General features: G+C 44.6%; 4 protein-coding genes across 4 annotated transcripts; 3 read left to right on the top strand and 1 right to left on the bottom strand.

Annotated features, from left to right (window-relative positions):
• Positions 1 to 1,749: 1,749 nt before the first annotated feature.
• Positions 1,750 to 3,737, top strand: GLAREA_03957 (DPP6 N-terminal; the record flags this gene model as incomplete). Its single annotated transcript, XM_008084210.1, has 2 exons — positions 1,750 to 2,553; positions 2,604 to 3,737. The coding sequence occupies 2 exons, from the start codon at positions 1,750 to 1,752 to the stop codon at positions 3,735 to 3,737; spliced, it is 1,938 nt and encodes a 645-aa protein (XP_008082401.1).
• Positions 3,738 to 4,458: 721 nt separating this feature from the next.
• Positions 4,459 to 5,838, top strand: GLAREA_03956 (C-terminal (heme d1) of cytochrome cd1-nitrite reductase; the record flags this gene model as incomplete). The annotated part of the gene is made up of 1 exon (XM_008084209.1): positions 4,459 to 5,838. One exon carries the CDS (start codon positions 4,459 to 4,461, stop codon positions 5,836 to 5,838), a length of 1,380 nt encoding a protein of 459 aa, XP_008082400.1.
• A 3,982-nt stretch (positions 5,839 to 9,820) lies between these two features.
• GLAREA_03955 (uncharacterized protein) lies at positions 9,821 to 11,107 on the top strand (the record flags this gene model as incomplete). The annotated part of the gene is made up of 1 exon (XM_008084208.1): positions 9,821 to 11,107. One exon carries the CDS (start codon positions 9,821 to 9,823, stop codon positions 11,105 to 11,107), a length of 1,287 nt encoding a protein of 428 aa, XP_008082399.1.
• Positions 11,108 to 18,372: 7,265 nt separating this feature from the next.
• On the bottom strand, positions 18,373 to 19,150 carry GLAREA_03954 (Cupredoxin; the record flags this gene model as incomplete). The annotated part of the gene is made up of 2 exons (XM_008084207.1): positions 18,373 to 18,721; positions 18,774 to 19,150. The coding sequence occupies 2 exons, from the start codon at positions 19,148 to 19,150 to the stop codon at positions 18,373 to 18,375; spliced, it is 726 nt and encodes a 241-aa protein (XP_008082398.1).
• Positions 19,151 to 19,625: the final 475 nt, after the last annotated feature.

Here is a 19,625-nt window from a genome sequence, read left to right as displayed (position 1 = left end):
CGCCGTCAGCGACTCGATCGATTGTCTCTTATGGGACGGTCCCAGCCTTCAATGTCCATTGATATCTTATCCCTGCATTTTGGAGGAAGATGACGTAGAAGAGCATAGGTCCAGGACTAAAACGTCAAAAAAGGAAAATGGACATGCAGTCCCGATATCTTGCCGGAATTGTGTTCTTTCTTATAACAATCAAACGAAGCTAAAAGAAGATTGTCTGAATTTACTCGTCACTTGTCAACTCATGTAAGTTTCATACTCCTTGTCTCTTCTTGCACACTTACATAAACATCAGGTATTCGGAATTCATTCCACAATTATACTCCATTCGCCAGTTCAAATTCTCGCATCTCTATCACAGTCTTCAGTTCCTCACTACGGTACCCTTAGATAGTCTTCAATATGTCTCGCGTGTCTATCCCGCTTGGCCTGTGCGGCCTTTTACAAAGCCTCACGTCGTTGGTCCATGGCCCCAAAGGTGGCATGATCGGCGAGTGAAGAAGACACAAATGAGAAGTTGGAAACGAATCTGTCAAGTTTTGACAGAGATGAATGGATTAGAGGAAGTCGTAATTCAAATCTTCAATTTGAATACTTGTTACTGGAATCTCGATGAATACAAACTTCTTCGAAGCTTGACTGGAATCCCGATCAGAGAAGGGGGTAAAGGAGTAATTGTCGAGCTTCCTCTCAGGCAAGAAGATGCTGAGTTGTCAGGTCTGAGTACTTCAAGCTCTGGCTCGATAGATGCGTTGGGGCTCACCATAAGGAGACGGGAGACGAGGGGTCACTTGGGTAATTGTTATTATTCATCCGACTAAGAACACGGTAGAAGAGATTTTGAGCAGCAAAGTCTTTAAATCTTGCACCAGTACCCTGCTTCAAGACGTCTCTCAACATCCTAAAAAACAGGATTAAGGTGTCCGAGTGAGGAAAGTGTAGATGCCTTGTTATTATTATTGAGCAAAATAGAATGCTCACATGATTCGACATTCTTGGTAGCAATTTTGAATGTAAAAGCTGGGGTGATAAATTATCCTCAGAATCTAAAGGGAGAATATGATATGTATCATCTCAGACTTGAATATTCAATGGTTCACATGCAAACCACCAAACTCAACCCAAAACCTGAAACGATTCCCCGCTCTGCTTTGGATCAGTTTCCAACACAGTTACATCCCGTTATAATCATCATTTCAGTAAATAATCTTGTCTAGAATGAAATTTTCTTATTTTTGTCCGGTTATACATCCCTTGCCGACTTCCTTTGTTCGGCCAAAAACCACCCCGAAACCCCCCCTCGCTTGCCGGATTGCCGATGAAATAACCGAATTTCGCTATATCACGATCAGTGCGATACCTCCTTCCATGTTTAAGGTACTTGGCAATGTAGAAACAAGGATCAAGTGTAATATGCGTGATCCTATGAGATTGCTAGGTATAAAGAGCTTCGGCTAAACCCCTGAAAATGGAGTTGATGCCGACGAACATGGTAGTGAGTGACAGTCTAGGTCGTTGATCGAGGCTAGTCATTGAGGAAATTGACGTACGATAAGACATCTTGCATGAAGTCAAGTGAGAACTCTTTTGTACACGATTAAGGGTGCCTAGTGGAGAATATCTCTGCTAATTATATTAAAGAGCGATATCTTTACTTACACTTGAAAGATGTGCTCTTTGGAATAGAAGCTTTGCTGTTCGACAGGAACAGACCTGCCAAAACGACCCTGCTCATACAACAAATCTTGCAAAATGCGTTTCATTAGTGTTTTCAGCTTTGGTGCTACCATCGGTCTAGCTATAGCCAGTTGTCCATATTCGCAAGCAAGTGGTTCACAATTAGAGCACAAACCACGTTCTTTTTCGGCAGGTCAATTTTCTCGCCCATCAGCAGACAAGAAAGGTGTATTTCTTATGAATCGCATTGGTCCATCGACATCCACTTTGTACATCTCGAATATCGATGGTTCCAACGAGCGCCAAGTCTTGAATACAAACAACACATTCGACTACCATGCTTCTTTTTCTCCAGACGGCAAATGGATCACTTTCACTAGCGAACGCGGTGGCGATGGCAACTCTGACCTCTATCGTGTCCGAACAGATGGTTCAGGCTTACAGAAGATGAACGCAACGCCCTCCTTCGAGGATGCAATGGTTCTGTCTCCCAATGGTAGTCACGCCGCATACGTCACTACAGCTAACGGCTATGTGGCAAACATTTGGGTTATGGACTTGTCTACTGGCATTCATACAAATCTCACAAACACAGATGCTGTCAGGGGTGTGAATTGGAGTCCCAACAGCTACTTCCAACCAGCTTGGTCGCCAGATGGAAAGTGGATTTTATTTTCTTCTGATCGCAACACCGATTGGCTCGGCCATGGAAATGGCACTGGATGGGAGCATACTCAAGAGTTGTCAGTGTATGTCATTCGTCCTGATGGAACGGGTTTTCGACAAGTGGCGACTAAGCCTGGTTATGCTCTTGGGTCGCCGAAATGGTCTCCTGATGGTAAGCGAGTTGTGTTCTATGAGTTGACTCGCGAAGCAACTGTAAGCTCTCCATAATCCGCAAGGATATCCAGAAGCTAACTCGGTTTAAGTGGGGGGCACATCGACCCGAAAGCCTGGCGACCACCGATTCCCAGATTATCTCCGTCGATTTCGCTACTGGGTTGGATAGAATTGTTGAAACTTCCGGTCCAGGCTTGAAGTTATCGCCACAATACATTTCGCAACACGAAATCGGGTACTTGGTCAAATCGCCAGTCGCGAAGCAAGGTCTCGCTTATACCTCAAACCGAACATCGGTACTTGGCAATTTGCGTTCGCCAGCGTGGTCTGCAGACGGGAAGTCGGTTGTCTATGAGAAGACTGGTTGGGACATAAGGTCAATGGAAGCGCCGCTTTACTCTTGGGATAAGGACTGGGAGTATAGATTTACAGACGTTTTTCCGCAATTGTCTCGTCAGGGTGAACTGGCCATTACACAGAAACAACTCGGAAATTCTTCGATCGTCAAGATGCACCCGGATGGTACTGATCTGAAATTGGTTTTTGATAGTTATAGCACGGGACAAGCAGATCCGGCCTTCGTCATGAAAGGGCTTTCAGGAGCATTCCAACCATCTTGGTCGCCAGATGGACAATGGATTGCATTCGGTCTCGGATCGTGGTTTCAAAGTCGAACAGGTCCCGGATGGATCTTCAGAGCATCAGCCGATGGATCCATCGCCGAACAACTGACAAATGGTACTTTGAATTCCGGGTTTCCTAGTTATTCAGCGGATGGTCGATATTTGGTCTATCGTGTATGGGGTGCCCAATTCGGTCTTCGAATCCTAGATCTTGCAAACCAAAACACTCGAGTTCTGACCGACAGCAACGACAATCTTCCGTTCTTCTCTCCTTCGGGTGATAAGATAGTCTTCACCCGCAAAATGAATGTTACCAATTTCGACATTTGCACCATTCGTCCGGATGGTACTGATCTTAAAGTTCTTACTTCGAGTGGAGCAAACGATGCTCATGCCGTGTGGACTGCAGACGGGAAGATCATGTATTCAAGTGGAATGTACGGATTTAGAATCGAGGCTGCTCTGTATGATGACACATTTCAGCCATACGGGCAAATTATGATCATGGATGAGGATGGACAGAATAAGCGAATGCTGACTGACTCGATGTGGGAAGATTCTATGCCGCTGTATCTGCCCAAACATCTGTTTGGAAACTGATAACTTTGTGATTCTCATGATCATGATCAGACTTGGCTATAATTCTAGGGAAATAGAGCGGACCTCAATCAAAAATCAAAAGCGTACCAACTCATTCAGACCAATATGAAATTTAAAATCATTTAAGAGATGAACAACACAAATCAAAGAATGTGGGTGAACAAAGAACATATCACGCGGAGTGTCCTGATCTAAATATGTTCGGTTCAGAAACGCTCGAAATCAACTGGGTGGACTCGTTGCAAAGATTACGTTGTGCAACTTGCCCTCTCTTTGAACGACACACCATCATAAATCTCCCCTCCTAATCATCATCACAATCACGATTCACTCTTACATGCGATATCATGTTGTGTGATTATGGCCACAACGAGACGAAGAACGATATCTGCAAGGATGCCCGGGATTGCGTCAGTGTGCCTTGACCCTTTTAGTCACAAATGCTTCAGTTTTGCTCTTCCGAGTCAAGTCAAATCGCTACAACGGGTCGTTAATGAGTTACAACTACGCGACAGTCATTCAAATGGTGTTTGAATCTCACATAAATTTTGGGAATCATTTTGTACATGACAACTTGCCACAAAACACCGCATTACCACTCGATTTTAGTCTCCGCTTTTGGATTTAATTTGGATAAAAGACTACTCGCGAAGCTGCGAACATGGACCGTATGTTTGGCTTGTTGCTACAGGTCGTAATAGAACTATGTCACGTTTCCTACATGTGTGCTAGTCAAATCTTTCAAGCACCAGCTCTACCAGGAGCGCAGCCTATCGACGTTTCGGATCGGATTTACACAGCGGATCAGACCTCTAACACCATCACCGTCATCAAGCCGTTCACCCATGAAGTTCTGGGTACTATTGCGTTGGGAAAACCTCGAATGAGCGACATACTCAATCCACAATATCTTTCAGTCGTCAATAGCCACGGTCTTGGGTTTTCCCCTGATGGGCAATACTTCAGCCATATTTCTACAACCACCAACACAGTCACCATCATCCGGACTCTTGATAATAGCATCATTTCTCAAACAACAGTCGACAGAGCATCTCATGAGTCATTCTTTGCTCACGATGGGAGAACCGTATGGGTGGCCTGCCGAGGGACCAAGAATGTCGTTCTTGTTGACGCACTGGAGGGAAAGATAGTCGGTCGCATCGAGACTGACTCTGGACCCAGCAAAGTACTATTCAGTCCCGACGGACAATATGCTTATGTAAACCATATTCAAAGCCCTGTCATCAAAATCATCGATGTCTCGAGTCAGAAAGTCATCCATGAAATCTCAGGCTTGGCAGATAAGTTTTCCTCAGATATGATGATATCCGCAGATGGTCTTCGCCTCTGGGCTGTTCACAAGATGATTGGACAAACAAGTGTCATCGACTTGGAAAAACGAGCTATTGTCACATTTCTGGACACTGGCACAGAAAGCAACCATCCAAATTTTGCTGTTCTCGATGGGATAACCCATACATTTGTCACTGTTGCTGCGACGAACGAGACTCGAGTTTGGCGACAAGATACTCCGGCTTTGGTTCCGGTCTTCGTTGGATCTATACCGTCGTCAGGGGTTCAGCCACATGGTATTTGGGGTAGCCCAGACAACACCCGGATGTACACGGTGAATGAACACAGTGATACCGTGGACATAATCGACACAAGTTCAATGGAGGTTGTCGACACGCTTCCTGTAGGCCAAGAGGGTCAAGCTTTAGTCTACGTTGCTAATGCTGTCCCATGGCCTGCCAATGGGACAGAATCTCTGGGAACTCAGGGCCTGGAAAAGAGTTGCGAAAATCGTCTCATAGATGTTACAGGTTCGCCTGGAGGAACTGCCTTGTTCACTATTCGTCAGATAGAAGGTGTCGATATGTTACAAATTGCGGGACGATCGCTTGAGATCAACCAAACGTATGTGGCAACAGCTGTCTGTAACGCTTGTGGTGGCGAACGACTTAAGCTTGTGTCTTTTAAGGCGACGATGCCCGTGCAAGGAAATCCAGACTGTGCAGTCGCTCCGCAGGTTATGAGTTTTCAGCCATTTTTCGAGAATTATGATCTTGAAAGCCTGGATTTGTGGAAGGTTGAGGAGTAGATTGGAGAGTTACTGGTCTGGATACTGAGAATTTGTCTACTTTTGGCCGTGTACCACTTGGCCGGTGTAGGGTTGCACCTGGTGTCTTGCTCTTTTTCGAGATAAATGTCCATCGCGACTTCAATGTTCCTGGGAAAAGCATTTGGAAGACTTTGCTAAGCTTCAGATGAGGTATTTGGGGAAAGGGGCAGGTGCTCTCGAATTGAACAGCACTTATCGAGTGCGATGCGACTCTAGAGTGCCTATTGAACAGGAATGTGTTGAGATTTAAATTTTCCATGGTATTTCCGCAGTAGAACAAGATTAATTCCACAATTTTACCTCATTAATTCATTATTGTGCATTCTTACCAGTGCACTGGTTCTATCCCAGAAACTGGGCTCCTGTCAAATCTAGTTCATTGTCGAGAATTTTTGATATCAGACGGTGCAATTTACATTCCACATTGTAATGTATTGTCGACTGACCGATATCAAGACCAAACAGAGTTTTAAGATTCAACTCCGTGGCTGTGAGTCAGAGAAACTATCACAATCTGCAGTTCACGACATACGCGACAAAATGCAGTGCAGATACAATGACAGCAGTTCCAGTCAAATGTGAAACTGGCCTTTTGTCTGCAGCCGGGATACTGGCAGTGACTTGTCGGTGTGGGGTGCAGCGGCGTACAGTATACATTTTATAGTCTGGAGAAATTCATGTGTTGAGGTTCTTACCAATCATTGATTGAAATTGTAGTTTAATTTATAAGTATAATTATTTTCATGTCAAGACAATCACTGCCTCAGGAGGAGGAATGCTATAAAGCAAAGAACAGAAATAAAACACCTTGGATTCAGTGAACACGCAGCTCTATATTTGCACCAATCTTAAAACACGATTGAATGAATTGATCCTGGCTTTGATGCGGAATTAATTATAATCTTACAGCCGCAAAGCTTCCAAGGCGGTAATAGCAGCAGCCGACATCAACCGGCTAAAAATGACCTGAGAATACGAACTCGGCTTTCACATAACACATGGACGTTGGAACATTTTCATTTTTCTATGGAAGATCGAATTCTTTCTTCTTAGACACAAACCATAATAATTGCCAAGCAACTATGCAACTCTTCGTTATTATCACTCTTTTGACCCTAGGCGTTTCTTCCGCCGTACTCTCAGTCAAGGAAGCTGGGCAGGGAATGTGTACAAAATCGTGTTTCGAGGGGCCGTTTGAATGTCCCAAAGACTGGGTAATCAAGATCGAGAAGATTAAGAGAAACAATGCTAACGGCATTAACCTACTGTAGTTCGCGAAAGATTTTGGTAGTCTGGAAAAAGGTTGTTGGGCATGTTGCAAAGAGTTGGTGACGATCCAAAAATAAAAGACAGGTTATTGGACAGCCTAGAAGGGTTGAACTCTTAGGCAGCGTCTGGCAGATGCATACACTTGCAGAGTTTTGAGAAGGGAGTTCGAAATATTGTGGTTCACCAGGACTGGTCAACGAAATATCGATCTGGAGGAAGGCGTCTTAGGTCATCAGCACGTTTATTTTCGGCGGGGAGGGATGACGATAAATTCTGGGAAACATTAACACAGAATAAATGCTATTTTTATACTGTGTAACACTTCTCGGTATGCCGAAAGTTCATACTTGAAATTTCCATTGCTAATTTCCCCATGTTCATGCGGTATCAGAATTCATGGATAGAAGATTACCCAAGCAGAGTCAATCGTGCACTTTTAGTCTACTCGGCTTTGGTAGACTACGGTATTGCTGTTTGTTTGAAGTAACTTGAGGGTCTATTTACAAAAGCATATTCGCAGAGAAGCTCAAAGGTTTGTTGGGTGTCGGCAAACTTAAGTGTGCATAAATACACTCCAGTTAACAAGTATCGTTGTCCAGTTTTAAGCGAAGTCCAACGTCTCGCTTGGGCAGTAAAATCGGGTAAAGTCTGCCTGTAGATACGATATTTATATCGGCAACTTTGTCACTGTTCGATGTCTCGAGTATTTCCATGTTTTATTACTTGGAACTAGGTGAACGTTCATGTTTGTAGAATGAAACTGATTACACTCAGTGATGGTTCAAAAGTGGTTATAAAAGCGATGTAGTCGATATGTTGCTATTTTTCGCACCAACAACCTAGGGAAGAATCCAATCTAAACACCGAGTCTCAAACGCCTGATCTTTGAATTCTGTTGTCTATGCTCTCTCAAGCGCAGGCTGCGCGTCGCAGAAACTTTCAATGTCGAACAAACAACGCCATTAGATCGAAGACTGTTCGCCCGCTTTAATCAGTATAGAAATCTTCTGCAGTTGTGACTAATGTGTTTCTCTATCTGACATACCTGCCTAAATTTGGCTTTTTATTGAAGAATGCGCCAAGTTTTGTAGGTATCGTGGGAGGACGTAATGATTCTAGTCGAATGTAACTTCTATGTTATTTCCCCACCCTTACATAGTCTGAATCCTAGATTAAATTATCCTGGTTGATTCAACCCCTCCAATGCTCTCTCTTACATGAATTTACAGAGTTATTGCGCAACTAGCTAATCTTGGAGTACCCCACATCGTACTCTCAATAGCTTTCGGATTGTGTAATGTTCCGCCGGAGTCTTCTAGTAAGTAGTGTGCTGACTTTTTCAAATGATGACTACGTGATAATGTGTGTAGGTAATTAAGCATTATTGGATATCTATGGAGTATTTTTGCAATGCTAACAATTGTATAATTTCCATGCAAAATTTTCTGTTGTACTAGGTGCTAGTAGGGCTTCCAAGTCTGCATTCCCGAGTGCTGAGCAAGATAGCTCAACTATTCAAGGGGTACCTTTCTGTAAAATGTTTGCTTCCTTTGCAGTTGAAATGATCTTAAACCCCCTTTCCCTACCAATCTTAAGTACAGAAGTTCGGGAAAGCTTGTTCCTCCTATCTTCGCGAATCATATTGCAATGCACATTTTCGAATATACCGTCGTTTAATAATCATATATTGAGTTCCGATCCTGCTGTCGACCGGGCGTGTCACAATTCTACGGCGCTTTCAAACAACGCAAGAGGGCCTCTATGGGTTGTTAGATAATTTGAAAAGCTCCATTTCTCTTCTACCAAGGTACTAATTTCGAGTTAGGTTGTCGTTCTTCTTGTTACTGCCGCTTCATAGCTCTCGTGTTATCTCCCTTGAACATGAATATTCATTACTAACGTTTCGTTCATCAAATGAGGAATCATTGCTTACTATGTGCATGGGTTTTAGGTGTTAGCGGTGCTATTTGATATAGTTGACCAAGAGAATTGCCGCGTACTTTGCGTCTTTGCAAACAACTCCTGCTGAAATATAGAGAAGAACAACTTCTTGAGCTTGTTTTCACAACACGAGATTATTAAGCTATTACCCTATGTTCCGATTGACTTTAACTATGTTCGCTTACTTCTTGCCGTCGCTGAAGACTTGAGTTGTGGTAAAAGCCTTGTATTTGTGTCATATAAAACGATTATCTCCAAAAATGAGTCAAAGTCTAACTCTCTACATCCAACTATACCATTGTTGTAGAGAGCATGTCTACTATCTTATTACGTCTTCTAGAGAAGGGCAATCTACTTTCTCTAATAGTAATCATCTTATAGCTATGTCTAGGATAGGGGGAGCAGTATGCCGTCAAAAGGATGTCTCTTATGTCCCAGCAGAGCTAGCTTTTGTAAGTCCCTTGGTTGAAGTAATGCGGATTTTGGTTTAAAATGAGAGGTATAATGAGACGAATTGTTTAGGGGTATTGAAATAAACATAAGAAATTTATTATCATCTCACTTAAAGGGGCCTTGAAACAGTGTTTTGTCGGTTAAGTGCAAACTGCATCCAAGCAAAATCCGCTTAAAATTGTTAGATATTCACCTTCGTGTGAGCAAGACTTCCGACCACTGAACCGGCTCCGACTCTCGACAGCCTTACACGTGTAAGGGATTCTTGACCTCATTGACGACGCGACGCGAACATACGATGCCGTTCATTCTCTCAAGTGAAGCCAGCCAATGCTGCTATTGCAGCCGCGAAGGCTTCGAATATCTTTGCAATATCTGCGCGGGCAACCTCGTAGATTACACTGCTCCAGTCGCCACAACCGCCAATATGGACATACCTAGTCCAAGAGCAGCACATGATATGGAGAAAATGGCATCGCAGCCGTCAAAACGTGTCGAGTCCTTCTCCGAAAATGAGAAGAAAAAAGAGAAGCATATCTCCCGGCTTTTGCGACCAGCTCAGACACTCGAGCCAACCCTCCCGCGACGTAGATCGCTCTTCAGATCTTTCCGCGACCGAATATTCGAAGAGAAACCGAGGGACAATTGCATGGAGGCCAACAAGGAAGAGACAAATGATATTGGCCGACTATTGGAAACTGTGTTGGAAGATTCGCTTTCTGCAGAGACTGAAACCACCAGAATGGATATCAAACAAAGATCTCGAACCTCTACGAATCAATCAGCTACACGGCGCCTGGGAAAGAAGAGCAAGAGCACCGACTTGCGACACTCCTTCTCGATAGACTCGGATTTACAGGACCAAACGCGAACAGCAGTGGCTGTAGAGGTCAACCGCATCGAGGCCAGACAGATCGTCTGCAAAACGTATTCAAAGAAATCCGTTCCAACTAAAAGCCATTCGATCAAAAGAAAGCCGATACCAGCAAGAACATCAAGTCTCAATGCCACGAAAGCCTTGAATGGGCAAGTTGCCGGAGATCAAAGCACAAAAGTATTGATCGAAGACGCGGGGCATGACTTTGAAGCTTTCGGCGTTCATGGGAACCACAGGAATAGTCGAACTCTATCATTAGAAGAGTCTTTTACGTCGAAGGGGAAGGGGGCTGCCACCAAGACCACATCGAGCATCGAACCTTGTCAGTTCTGCGGATCCGGAGTCTGCAAAGAGTGTCCGCCAATACAAAGAGTCGTACATCTAGATATGACCATGTCTAAGACATTCTGCGAAGATTTTCGACAATGTAACACTTTTTGCAAACACCAACTCTGTGCGGATATTATAGACACAGCGATTATCAAATGTGGCAGCTGCGGGCATCGCGCCTGTGACAATTGCAAGGAGATTGTGACACACCGGGTACAATTTCACCCAAACACAAAGGTCGGAAACCCTGGGAAGATATTGCAAATCCAAAAGAAGCCGGAAACATTCTGCATTTGTTGCATGTGCGAAGCCCAGAAGAAGGATTACCATCAAGTTCAGCTGAAATTGATTAACAACCGAGTAAGATTTACAGTTTGAAGCTTTTTTCAATAGAACTAGAGCTCTACTTTTCTGTTCAACAAGAACAACAACCAATCAAGTCTCCCATTACGTCCGTCGGCATAGACGATATCCACTACGAGACAATTAGCAATGAAGAGATTGCCAAATTGCTCGAAGCAACAGAAGCCTTGAGGCGAGGAGAAGATACATTGATTGGAAGTTTTGAAAGCTTTGAAAGGTTGATTTGGTACATACCACAGGATACAATTTTCTTTGACTTTGTTTGTAATGAAGGGGCATAGTTGAAACGGGTTTGATTGAAAAGTTTCCATTACGGATCAATTTGTTTACAGTACACATAGGGGACGATAGAATTGATTTCCATGCCGTCAGTGGCTCATTGTATGTTATAGACCCAGTTAAGAAGTTCAACAGCAAACCTTTTGTTCCAAGGTTGCTCTTTGAATATGAAATGTATATTCTTCCCAGTTTGCCCAATGGTTTGAATGAAGACATTTGCGAAACTCTTATGGTATTGTGCTTCTGCAGAAGAAAATGGGTTTTTTCCAATTAGAAAGCGGGATGGAGCCCGAAATCAGCCAAATAAACAAGCATATTTGATAGACTTTACAATAAAACTTAGATAAATTGACAAGATCTGGAATTCACAAGGACTGTGCTAAAGGTGATGGATGACCCCTTGGGTGGTGGTGCAAATAAGCTTCCAACAAAGCTGCTTTAACAAACTTAACAAACTGCTAACGCGGCGCTGTTAACTTTGGATCAACCCAGAAGCGTGAACTACACAACACAATCACCTGAAGCATGATTGGAAATTTCTGGTTCATCAAACGGACTCAACGGGAAAATGGACTCTTTGGAGAGGCAATGCAATCTCGAATCACGACCTTTTGGAGATGATGGACGATCCTTCTCAAGGGAAGGTAAAGCATAACTACACTCGCTCCTTCTCAGATCTTAAGACTAACACTAAGGCAAGATCAGTACCTTCGGCACCTTCCCCAATTATTAACGAAATTGAGATCGGCATTCAGCTCCACGGCTATTGGCAGACGACCATTGCAACTATCACGGTGTCTTAATTCCATTCCTGATGGAAGTGCAACAAACGTGACGACCATACCCCTCCAGATTTACGCTTCAATCATCGAGAACGTCCTGATAAAACAGACCTATAACCATCGAGCCCTCGATTATAAGATGGATTTCAAATGGCACATAATTCTTATCAACCAGACACGCAGGATTCGTCGAATTGCGAGGGTTGCGCGATCGTAAATCGCCCGGCAACCTCCCACTTATCTTGCCGTCCACGACAACCCATCAGAGGAGACGCGTGTATAGCAAGACATTGAGACTTTGCCGCTTCAAACGAAAGAGCATTTGCGCAATCGTCGGAGTCGCCGGAATCAGCCAGGTCTTAATTCCTGTCCCATAGAGAGATTACATGGGTGCTGTCTGGTTCAACATAAGAGATGGGCTGTGGAAGCACAATTGATCTGGGAAATATACTGCGGCATGTTTTGGGACCGCATGGCAAAAGTTTGCACCATTTGCAGTATGTCGAGAGGGGTTACAATATCCGTAAAACCAACGACGCATTTCTGAAATATGTGGTTGCTCTTTTGCTCCCAGACGCCCACAATTGAGAATGCCACAACCTCTAGCACGAGGTAGCCAAATTTGCTGCTAGGAACTCATTTTTACTTTGGTACACGATTTTCAGGATTGAACCATTAGACGAAGACCCAATACAGCTACAGCGGCCACTCGACCAGGGATGCAGACACAAAAGCACCTGCAGCAAGACACAATATCTGAGATTAAGGAAACTTGATAGCAGACAACGGAGCATATTTTACGACATACCACACAGAGCTCTATCGACTCAGTGACAAGTCCACAAGAGACATTGAAGCTGTCTTGCAGCTCCGGGGCGTTGTGCGGAACACTGGTTGACAACGCCGTGACGAACACTATGCCATTTTGTTACAAATGACCAGCAGCAACAGTTAATGGAGAAAATATAACGGCCAGTATTATGGACCTGCCATCGGAGCCAGCGAGTACCTGGAGCTGGCCTCTGGTCAGGCAAAGGAAATTTTATTGCCACGTTCTACGAACACTGGCCGTTGTGTTTTCTGCTACTGGCATATTCTGAGCTGCAGCATAGCCACCAGAAAGTCTGGCGGGAGCACATTTCCCATTCCTATGGTTATATGTTAACGACATTTGGCTATTTCATCCCATGAGAACTGCGTCTTGCTATGTTTTGAATGAGTAGCCAGTGCCCGTCTGGATGAAAAACACCAGCTTTCAAGTTTGTGAGATGTTCATGTGAAGCTTCCTACGTGGCACATTAGCAAATCGTTGCATTTCCCTTATTACACTCCATTTTTCGCAATTAAGCATACCAGTACGCAGATTGTCGCCTTGGCGCCCAATCGAAAGGGGGTTGGCACGTGCACTCGCTTAAGAACAGAACCTCAAGTGAAACAAACCTCAAGTGAAGGCTGATTGCTATGCATCATCCGTCTCGCGGGCATATTCGTCCGAGGTGCGTCAAGTTTGGTCTTTTAATATCTTTCTTTTGGATGATTTGTGTTTGCGGAAACATATTTGCTGCTTAACTTGTTTGTCATTCCGTTTGCTCTCAGGTGTTTCGATATCCAGACTGTATAGCTATAAAGATTGTTTGTCAAAGCGACTTCACTCTGTACAAACTTACTGTGAGGTTTCTACCTCAGTTTGGTGGGGAGTTGTGGACAAGCAAGCAGTTGTTTAATGTGAAGATGACGTTACCGAGGCTCCTGACTTTCCTGTCCCGAATTATGGCCTATGCTGGTGGAATAGTCAAGTCCGACTGTAAATGCGTTTCGGCAGGACGACAAGGTGGTAGCGTATGATTTGCTCAAGAGACTACTAGTCACTAAAGACCCATGTTAGAATAGCCACTTATTTGACACGAACTGCAAGAAAGCAGATTACCTGGGTCCGTATTCCCAGTGCCATAAATGCTTTATCTTTGCGTGGGTATAGGAGGTTCCTGACTTCAAATGTGTCTTTAAACTAAACACGATTTCTTTTCTTGTTATTTTACTTGTTCGTTGTTCGTGAAATCATACCTCGATGACAGCTTTCTGGACTAGGCTCTCTTCCTGCGTCCTTCGTTCTTTCCGCGGTCTCCTATGCGGCCATATTGTAGCTCAAATTGGGTTGCAGAGGTCGGGTTTAAGAGTTCTTTGTTAGCATGTGTGTGCCAGATGGCTGCGCAGATTCTGGACTCTTTGTGTTAATTCGAAATGAAATAAAGCATAATCAATGAGGGGGTTCGAACTTGCTGTTCCAATTGCTAGTATTTTCCATCGCCATAACAAGTTCATGACCCGAACACTCCACTTCTACCAAGAGCCAAACTCACGTTTCTCTTCGCAGAACTTGTTGCGGGTCCTCATTCTCGGTGGATCGCATCTGAGAGCGCTGTAGTGGTCTCGCGTTGACCACCTATGACTTCAGACTGGGAAGCGTCCTATTGACGGTAATTAGGAGTGCTGATCGTGGATCCTTTGTGATTACCTTTTATATCCTTGAATTTCCCTGCTGCTCATTGACAAGGGAATTTCCCTTCATCCTCGACTGGTTGCTGGTTCCCATTAGCGATCTGTTGAATCGTCCAAACCAATGTCTTCATGTCGATTCTTGCTCTTATCCTACCAATGCGATTCTTCCGATCGTGGATATCGTTCGGCTGTCTGCTTGCCTGTATTTTCATATCGAGCTTCTTCCTTGCAGTGGATGGGTCTACCTACAAGCCGCCCAGTATCCACGTGAAGCTGGTAGCCTGCTGATTATGCCCGCAACTTCAATATGGTGTCCATTGTTTACGTCCGTCAACGGTTCTCAGGGCGATGTTATCAGTGCCGGATTCGCAAGTATGTGGTTTAGGCGGCTTCTTGTATCTTCTTGGGCTTCTGGAGAGCTGAAACTACGAAATATTCGTTCGCTCGAGGATTCTTCAGAGGGGTCTCATGTGTAGGATATCTGCGAATGCGAGCCAGCTTTATTAGCACACTCCTCATCTCGTCTGAGGGGAGAATCCTCCAATGTCGCGCGATCTTTCAACCGGTATATGGTGGGGAATCATAGAGGATACCTTACCATTGGGAGGATGCCGCTGACATTGAGATAATTACATGATTTGCCGTGGCAGCGTCGTAGCTCATGTCATTCTCCCTTACATATGTGGTACTCGTACTGCGTTCGGTCGGCGGAGTGCGATTCATCTGCGTCGCGTTTCTTCAATAAACAAACGCATGCCAGGCGTGCTCGATGTCTCATCGGATCAAGTGGCCGTAGTCTCGTTTGCAGTTCCGCGGTATCCTTCTATGCCGTAGTCCTAATACATGAAGTTCGCTCCGTATCTCGAGAGGGGGCCCTACATCATCTCGTCGACTTCTCTGTTGTGGAAAACGCCGGCTTTCGAGCCAGTGGTGTCTCACGTGGAATTTTGTCGAGGCAGGGGACGAGGTAGGCGATGGTGATGGTTCGAATCTAGCTTGCGCGCTCGTATACATCTTCGAAACTATCACTGCCACTGCCTTGCCCATTATGCCGGCCTTTGGTTCAGATGTGTAGGTAGAGTGGACGTGCACTATTCTTGGAAAGGGTACCGCCACGAGATGGAATTGTTATTATCAGAGCTATCAATACATCTATCCTCTCCAAATCCCATTCCCCGCATCTCCTGCTCACGTCACACGTCTTCTGGAATCGTTCTGGGCTCCCCCAATGATCAAGCCCTTCATAGCCTTGGGTACTTCGACTGCCATTGAGGTTTTCAACGAATCTGATTGGACAAGCAACCGTCCCTCTCCCCCAACCACCCTAGTAAACACTTGCTAGTCCACTCCTGTGCTCTCTTTGTTGGGCCTTTTGGAACTAGCGCGGGCTTACGTGAGCAGTTCTTATTTATTCCACTCAACAATTTGAAAAATTGTATTTCCTTCATCCATCTTCCAACTGTTTCTCATGTTCAACCACCTCCACCTAATACAATATTCCATCACCCATACCTGCTCTTGTGAGCAATGCTACGTTCTTCGTCAACATTAACCAGGAGTGCAACTTCAAAACTGTAAGTAACCCGATCTTTCCTAGGTATGTCTCAAACATAGCTGTTCTTCAAATGAGAGATATGTTTCTCGATCTGACACGATCGCGGTCTCTGGCTTTGTTGATAGACACTTCTCTCTCTACGCAATGCAAGCGTTATTGATTTGATTACTTCCTACCGATCTGACTACGCGTTGTCGACTAGATACTCACCATTTTGCCATAATAATGCTGATAAAGTTATAGGTTTACAAGCTCTTCCAACCCACTCTCTTTGAAACCCCTGTTTCCAAAAGCAAAGAAGGTTTTGTCGCGTCGTGCCTGTAAGTTCCATCTTCATTGTTTATGTGAAAACAAGAATTAATTTAACGTTCCAACGTGCTGGCAGACCGACAATCATGTGACTTCCTCATCAACATTCCGCAACTTCATGCTGGTTCTCAAAGCCAGTATGATCCCAAGCCTTTTGAACCTCCTTTCAAAGTAGTAACAATTGCGCAATTCCTTGTCGCACTGGCTTCGAGTCTTATCATCCATCAAACTCAAAGCTGGTGCGACGCCGGCGCGCACACGCTCTTGGAGCCCGAACAGATATTATCGTCCTCGTGGGGAGCGTCGTGATCGCGACGACGCGGAACCAAAATCACGGCGCTCCCCGCGGACCCAAAACCCAGAGAAGATCGTAGTGGCGGTCGCAACGAATGCTGTCGAGTCAGCAGGCCCGCGGTAAATGAAGCTTTGGCCATCGCGACCTGATGCGATGCCATGGTATCTTTGCTACCTCGCTCCGGAATGGGAGATCGACGATCAGATACTATATCCTGCCCGATTCGCTGCCTTTAGATACGCTGTCAATCGACGATGCGCCGAAACCTAAGAACAAGGCTAGAAAGGAGGCGGCGGATACGGGAGCGCCTGTTCGAGGAGAAGCCCGACGGGAGCATCGGCCGCTTCCTAACCATACGGAACCGCTTTGCCAGTTCTCGAATCCGAGACTCAAGAACAGTCGCAGCAGCCTTCCACCGGCCTCAATCCACATCTCTCGCCAGCTTCGCCATCAAACTCAACATCACGTCTAGCTTTCTTGTCTCATTAGCTTCAATTCTGCCTGCGACGCATTACAAGTACCTATATGCATCCAACTTCACGCCTATCACTCTACAGACTGCGAATACTTCATCCTGCTATTTAACAAGTAAGTTGCTTTCGCCTCATTTATCTGCTGCATACCTGACAATCTGTAGACCTCGACATCCTACTTCGATATGCACGTTCCTCTCTGGCTTAGTTGTCAAGCTCGTCTCGAAGAAAGGTTGGAGTTTCGGTATTCTGGGATTGATTTTAACTTGCGTGTATGGGGCATTGATGTCTTGAAGTTGATCGTAGGTTTCGACACGGGCTTGGAAGGGTTTAGTTTTTGTTTCTATTCTCAACACTATTAATAATGATCTACCAACTATACCAACCTTAGATTCTCAATTCATGTGAGGAAAGCTCGATGTTAATTGTGTATTATTATTTGTTAGTCAACAAATGTCCCTTAGGCTTTTGGCAAGATCTAAGTCGACGTTCAGATATTTTGGAATTTATATTTCTTGGTACAAATCCACAAAATCTAGATTTCTTTCTCCCACATTGCGTTTATAGCGTGGCAAGAGTACCGTTTTAGCTATTTGAGTTTTTACAGATTTCGCGCAATCCTAAACTTTTGTTGGAACGCATTCATGAAAAGGAAAACAAGAAGCTATCATGCAAGTAAACTTTTGCCCATTCCCTTCCTAATGGTTAAAGATACACTTTAGGGACACGATAGAATGTTAATAAGAGCTAGTACACTTGATATTTATCATCAGGATAGACAATATGCTGCCCTTATAATGACTGATAAAAATTGAAAAGTAGCAGGTCTGTAACTTATGGAAAGTTACTCTAGGATGAAGTACACGGTTGACCTTTCATTCAATCACCTTACCGCGAAAAACTCATCACGTCGAATTTGATTCTGATGTGTTTTCTGACGCTCATATTTAGTGGTAGCTACCAATATCTAATGTATTCTTGATCCCCGACCGCGGATAGGCTGAGACTTTTCTCAGTAGTGGCCTTTTAATTATCGCCTGATAAACTCCTTGCTTCAGCGCAACCCAAATTTCGCCATTGCTCGATATCTAAAGCATCAAGCCATCAACGAGGACCGAAGAGAGTCCAACAAATCCAATGACAAACCATTGCGAGGAAAATGGTGGGGTAGCACCCGGTACAGCAGCACTGTTGACATTGCCTCTACTGGTAGCAGAAGCCGAGCTGGTGCCAGTGCTCGTTGCAGTCATGCTTCCACTATGCATACTGCCATGACTGCTGGTGGCGGTTGGTGAAGTAGAAGAATGATCAGACATTGTGCTCATGTTAGGCATATCTGGTGTGCTCAAGACGCCGCCTTGAACTTTGGGAGATGGAACGGTGGTCTTGTTTGCAGCATTGGCAATGTACTCCGATAGACTCTGGGAGCCATCGGCACTGATGTGAAAGTTAGTAGATGGCAAACATATAACATGATGTGAAAACTTACTTTGGGTTGATGATGCCAACCATTCCTTTTCCACAGTGTGTTGGGAACACACAGTAGTAGTAAATTGGTAGCGTGTCTTCGATGGTAATGGTGAAGGTTGTTGCGTTTCCGTTGGCATCGGTGGTGTTGAATCCGCCGCTGAAGAAGGAGGTTTCGCTGAGAGGTTTGCATGGGTCATTGAAGCTACCTCGAGCAACAGAGTGTGTCTTGGGGAAGAACTTGAAGGTGACTTTGTCGCCAACCGCGACGTTCAGCGTAGAAGGGGTCATTTTCAACCCATCTTTACCAACGCTGACCATATGTGGCTCAGTGGCACATGATGCCAGAGTGGAAAAGAGGGAGAGGACGGAAGCGACTTGAAGACCGAAGAATTGCATGATGATGGTTGTATTTGGGAAGTAGGACGATGAGTGAGTTTGATTTGGTTTGAGGTGTTTGAATGAAAGGAAAGAGAAAGAAAGATCGAACGAAGAGCAATCTGTTTATTTATGGATAGAATTTAGGTGGCTATCGTCTTTTGGAAATTCACGACGGGGCTGGTGTTCGCGCTTCAAGAGGTTACACTGATCTGAGTGGGTGTCTAACACGAGGATATGTTCACTCTAGCAAACGGGTTTGTGGACTGATGAATGGTCACACGACTAGCACAAACCCAGCCATCGTTAATTCGAAACCGAGTTGTGGATACAGTATTGTCGTTTGATCTAAACGAAAGCAGGAGAAATGGCGAAATTAGAGGACAATTGATTGGAATATTAGCAAACAGCAATTGAGCGTGAAGCTGAAATTGGGTTAGACTTCTTTAAGCGGATCGGTTACAACATCACACTTTTGGATATGGACGCTTTCTGG

Source organism: Glarea lozoyensis (assembly GCF_000409485.1).
Source record: "Glarea lozoyensis ATCC 20868 chromosome Unknown GLAREA2, whole genome shotgun sequence".
Lineage (NCBI taxonomy): Eukaryota > Fungi > Ascomycota > Leotiomycetes > Helotiales > Helotiaceae > Glarea > Glarea lozoyensis.
This window is presented reverse-complemented; position numbering and strand designations above follow the sequence as displayed.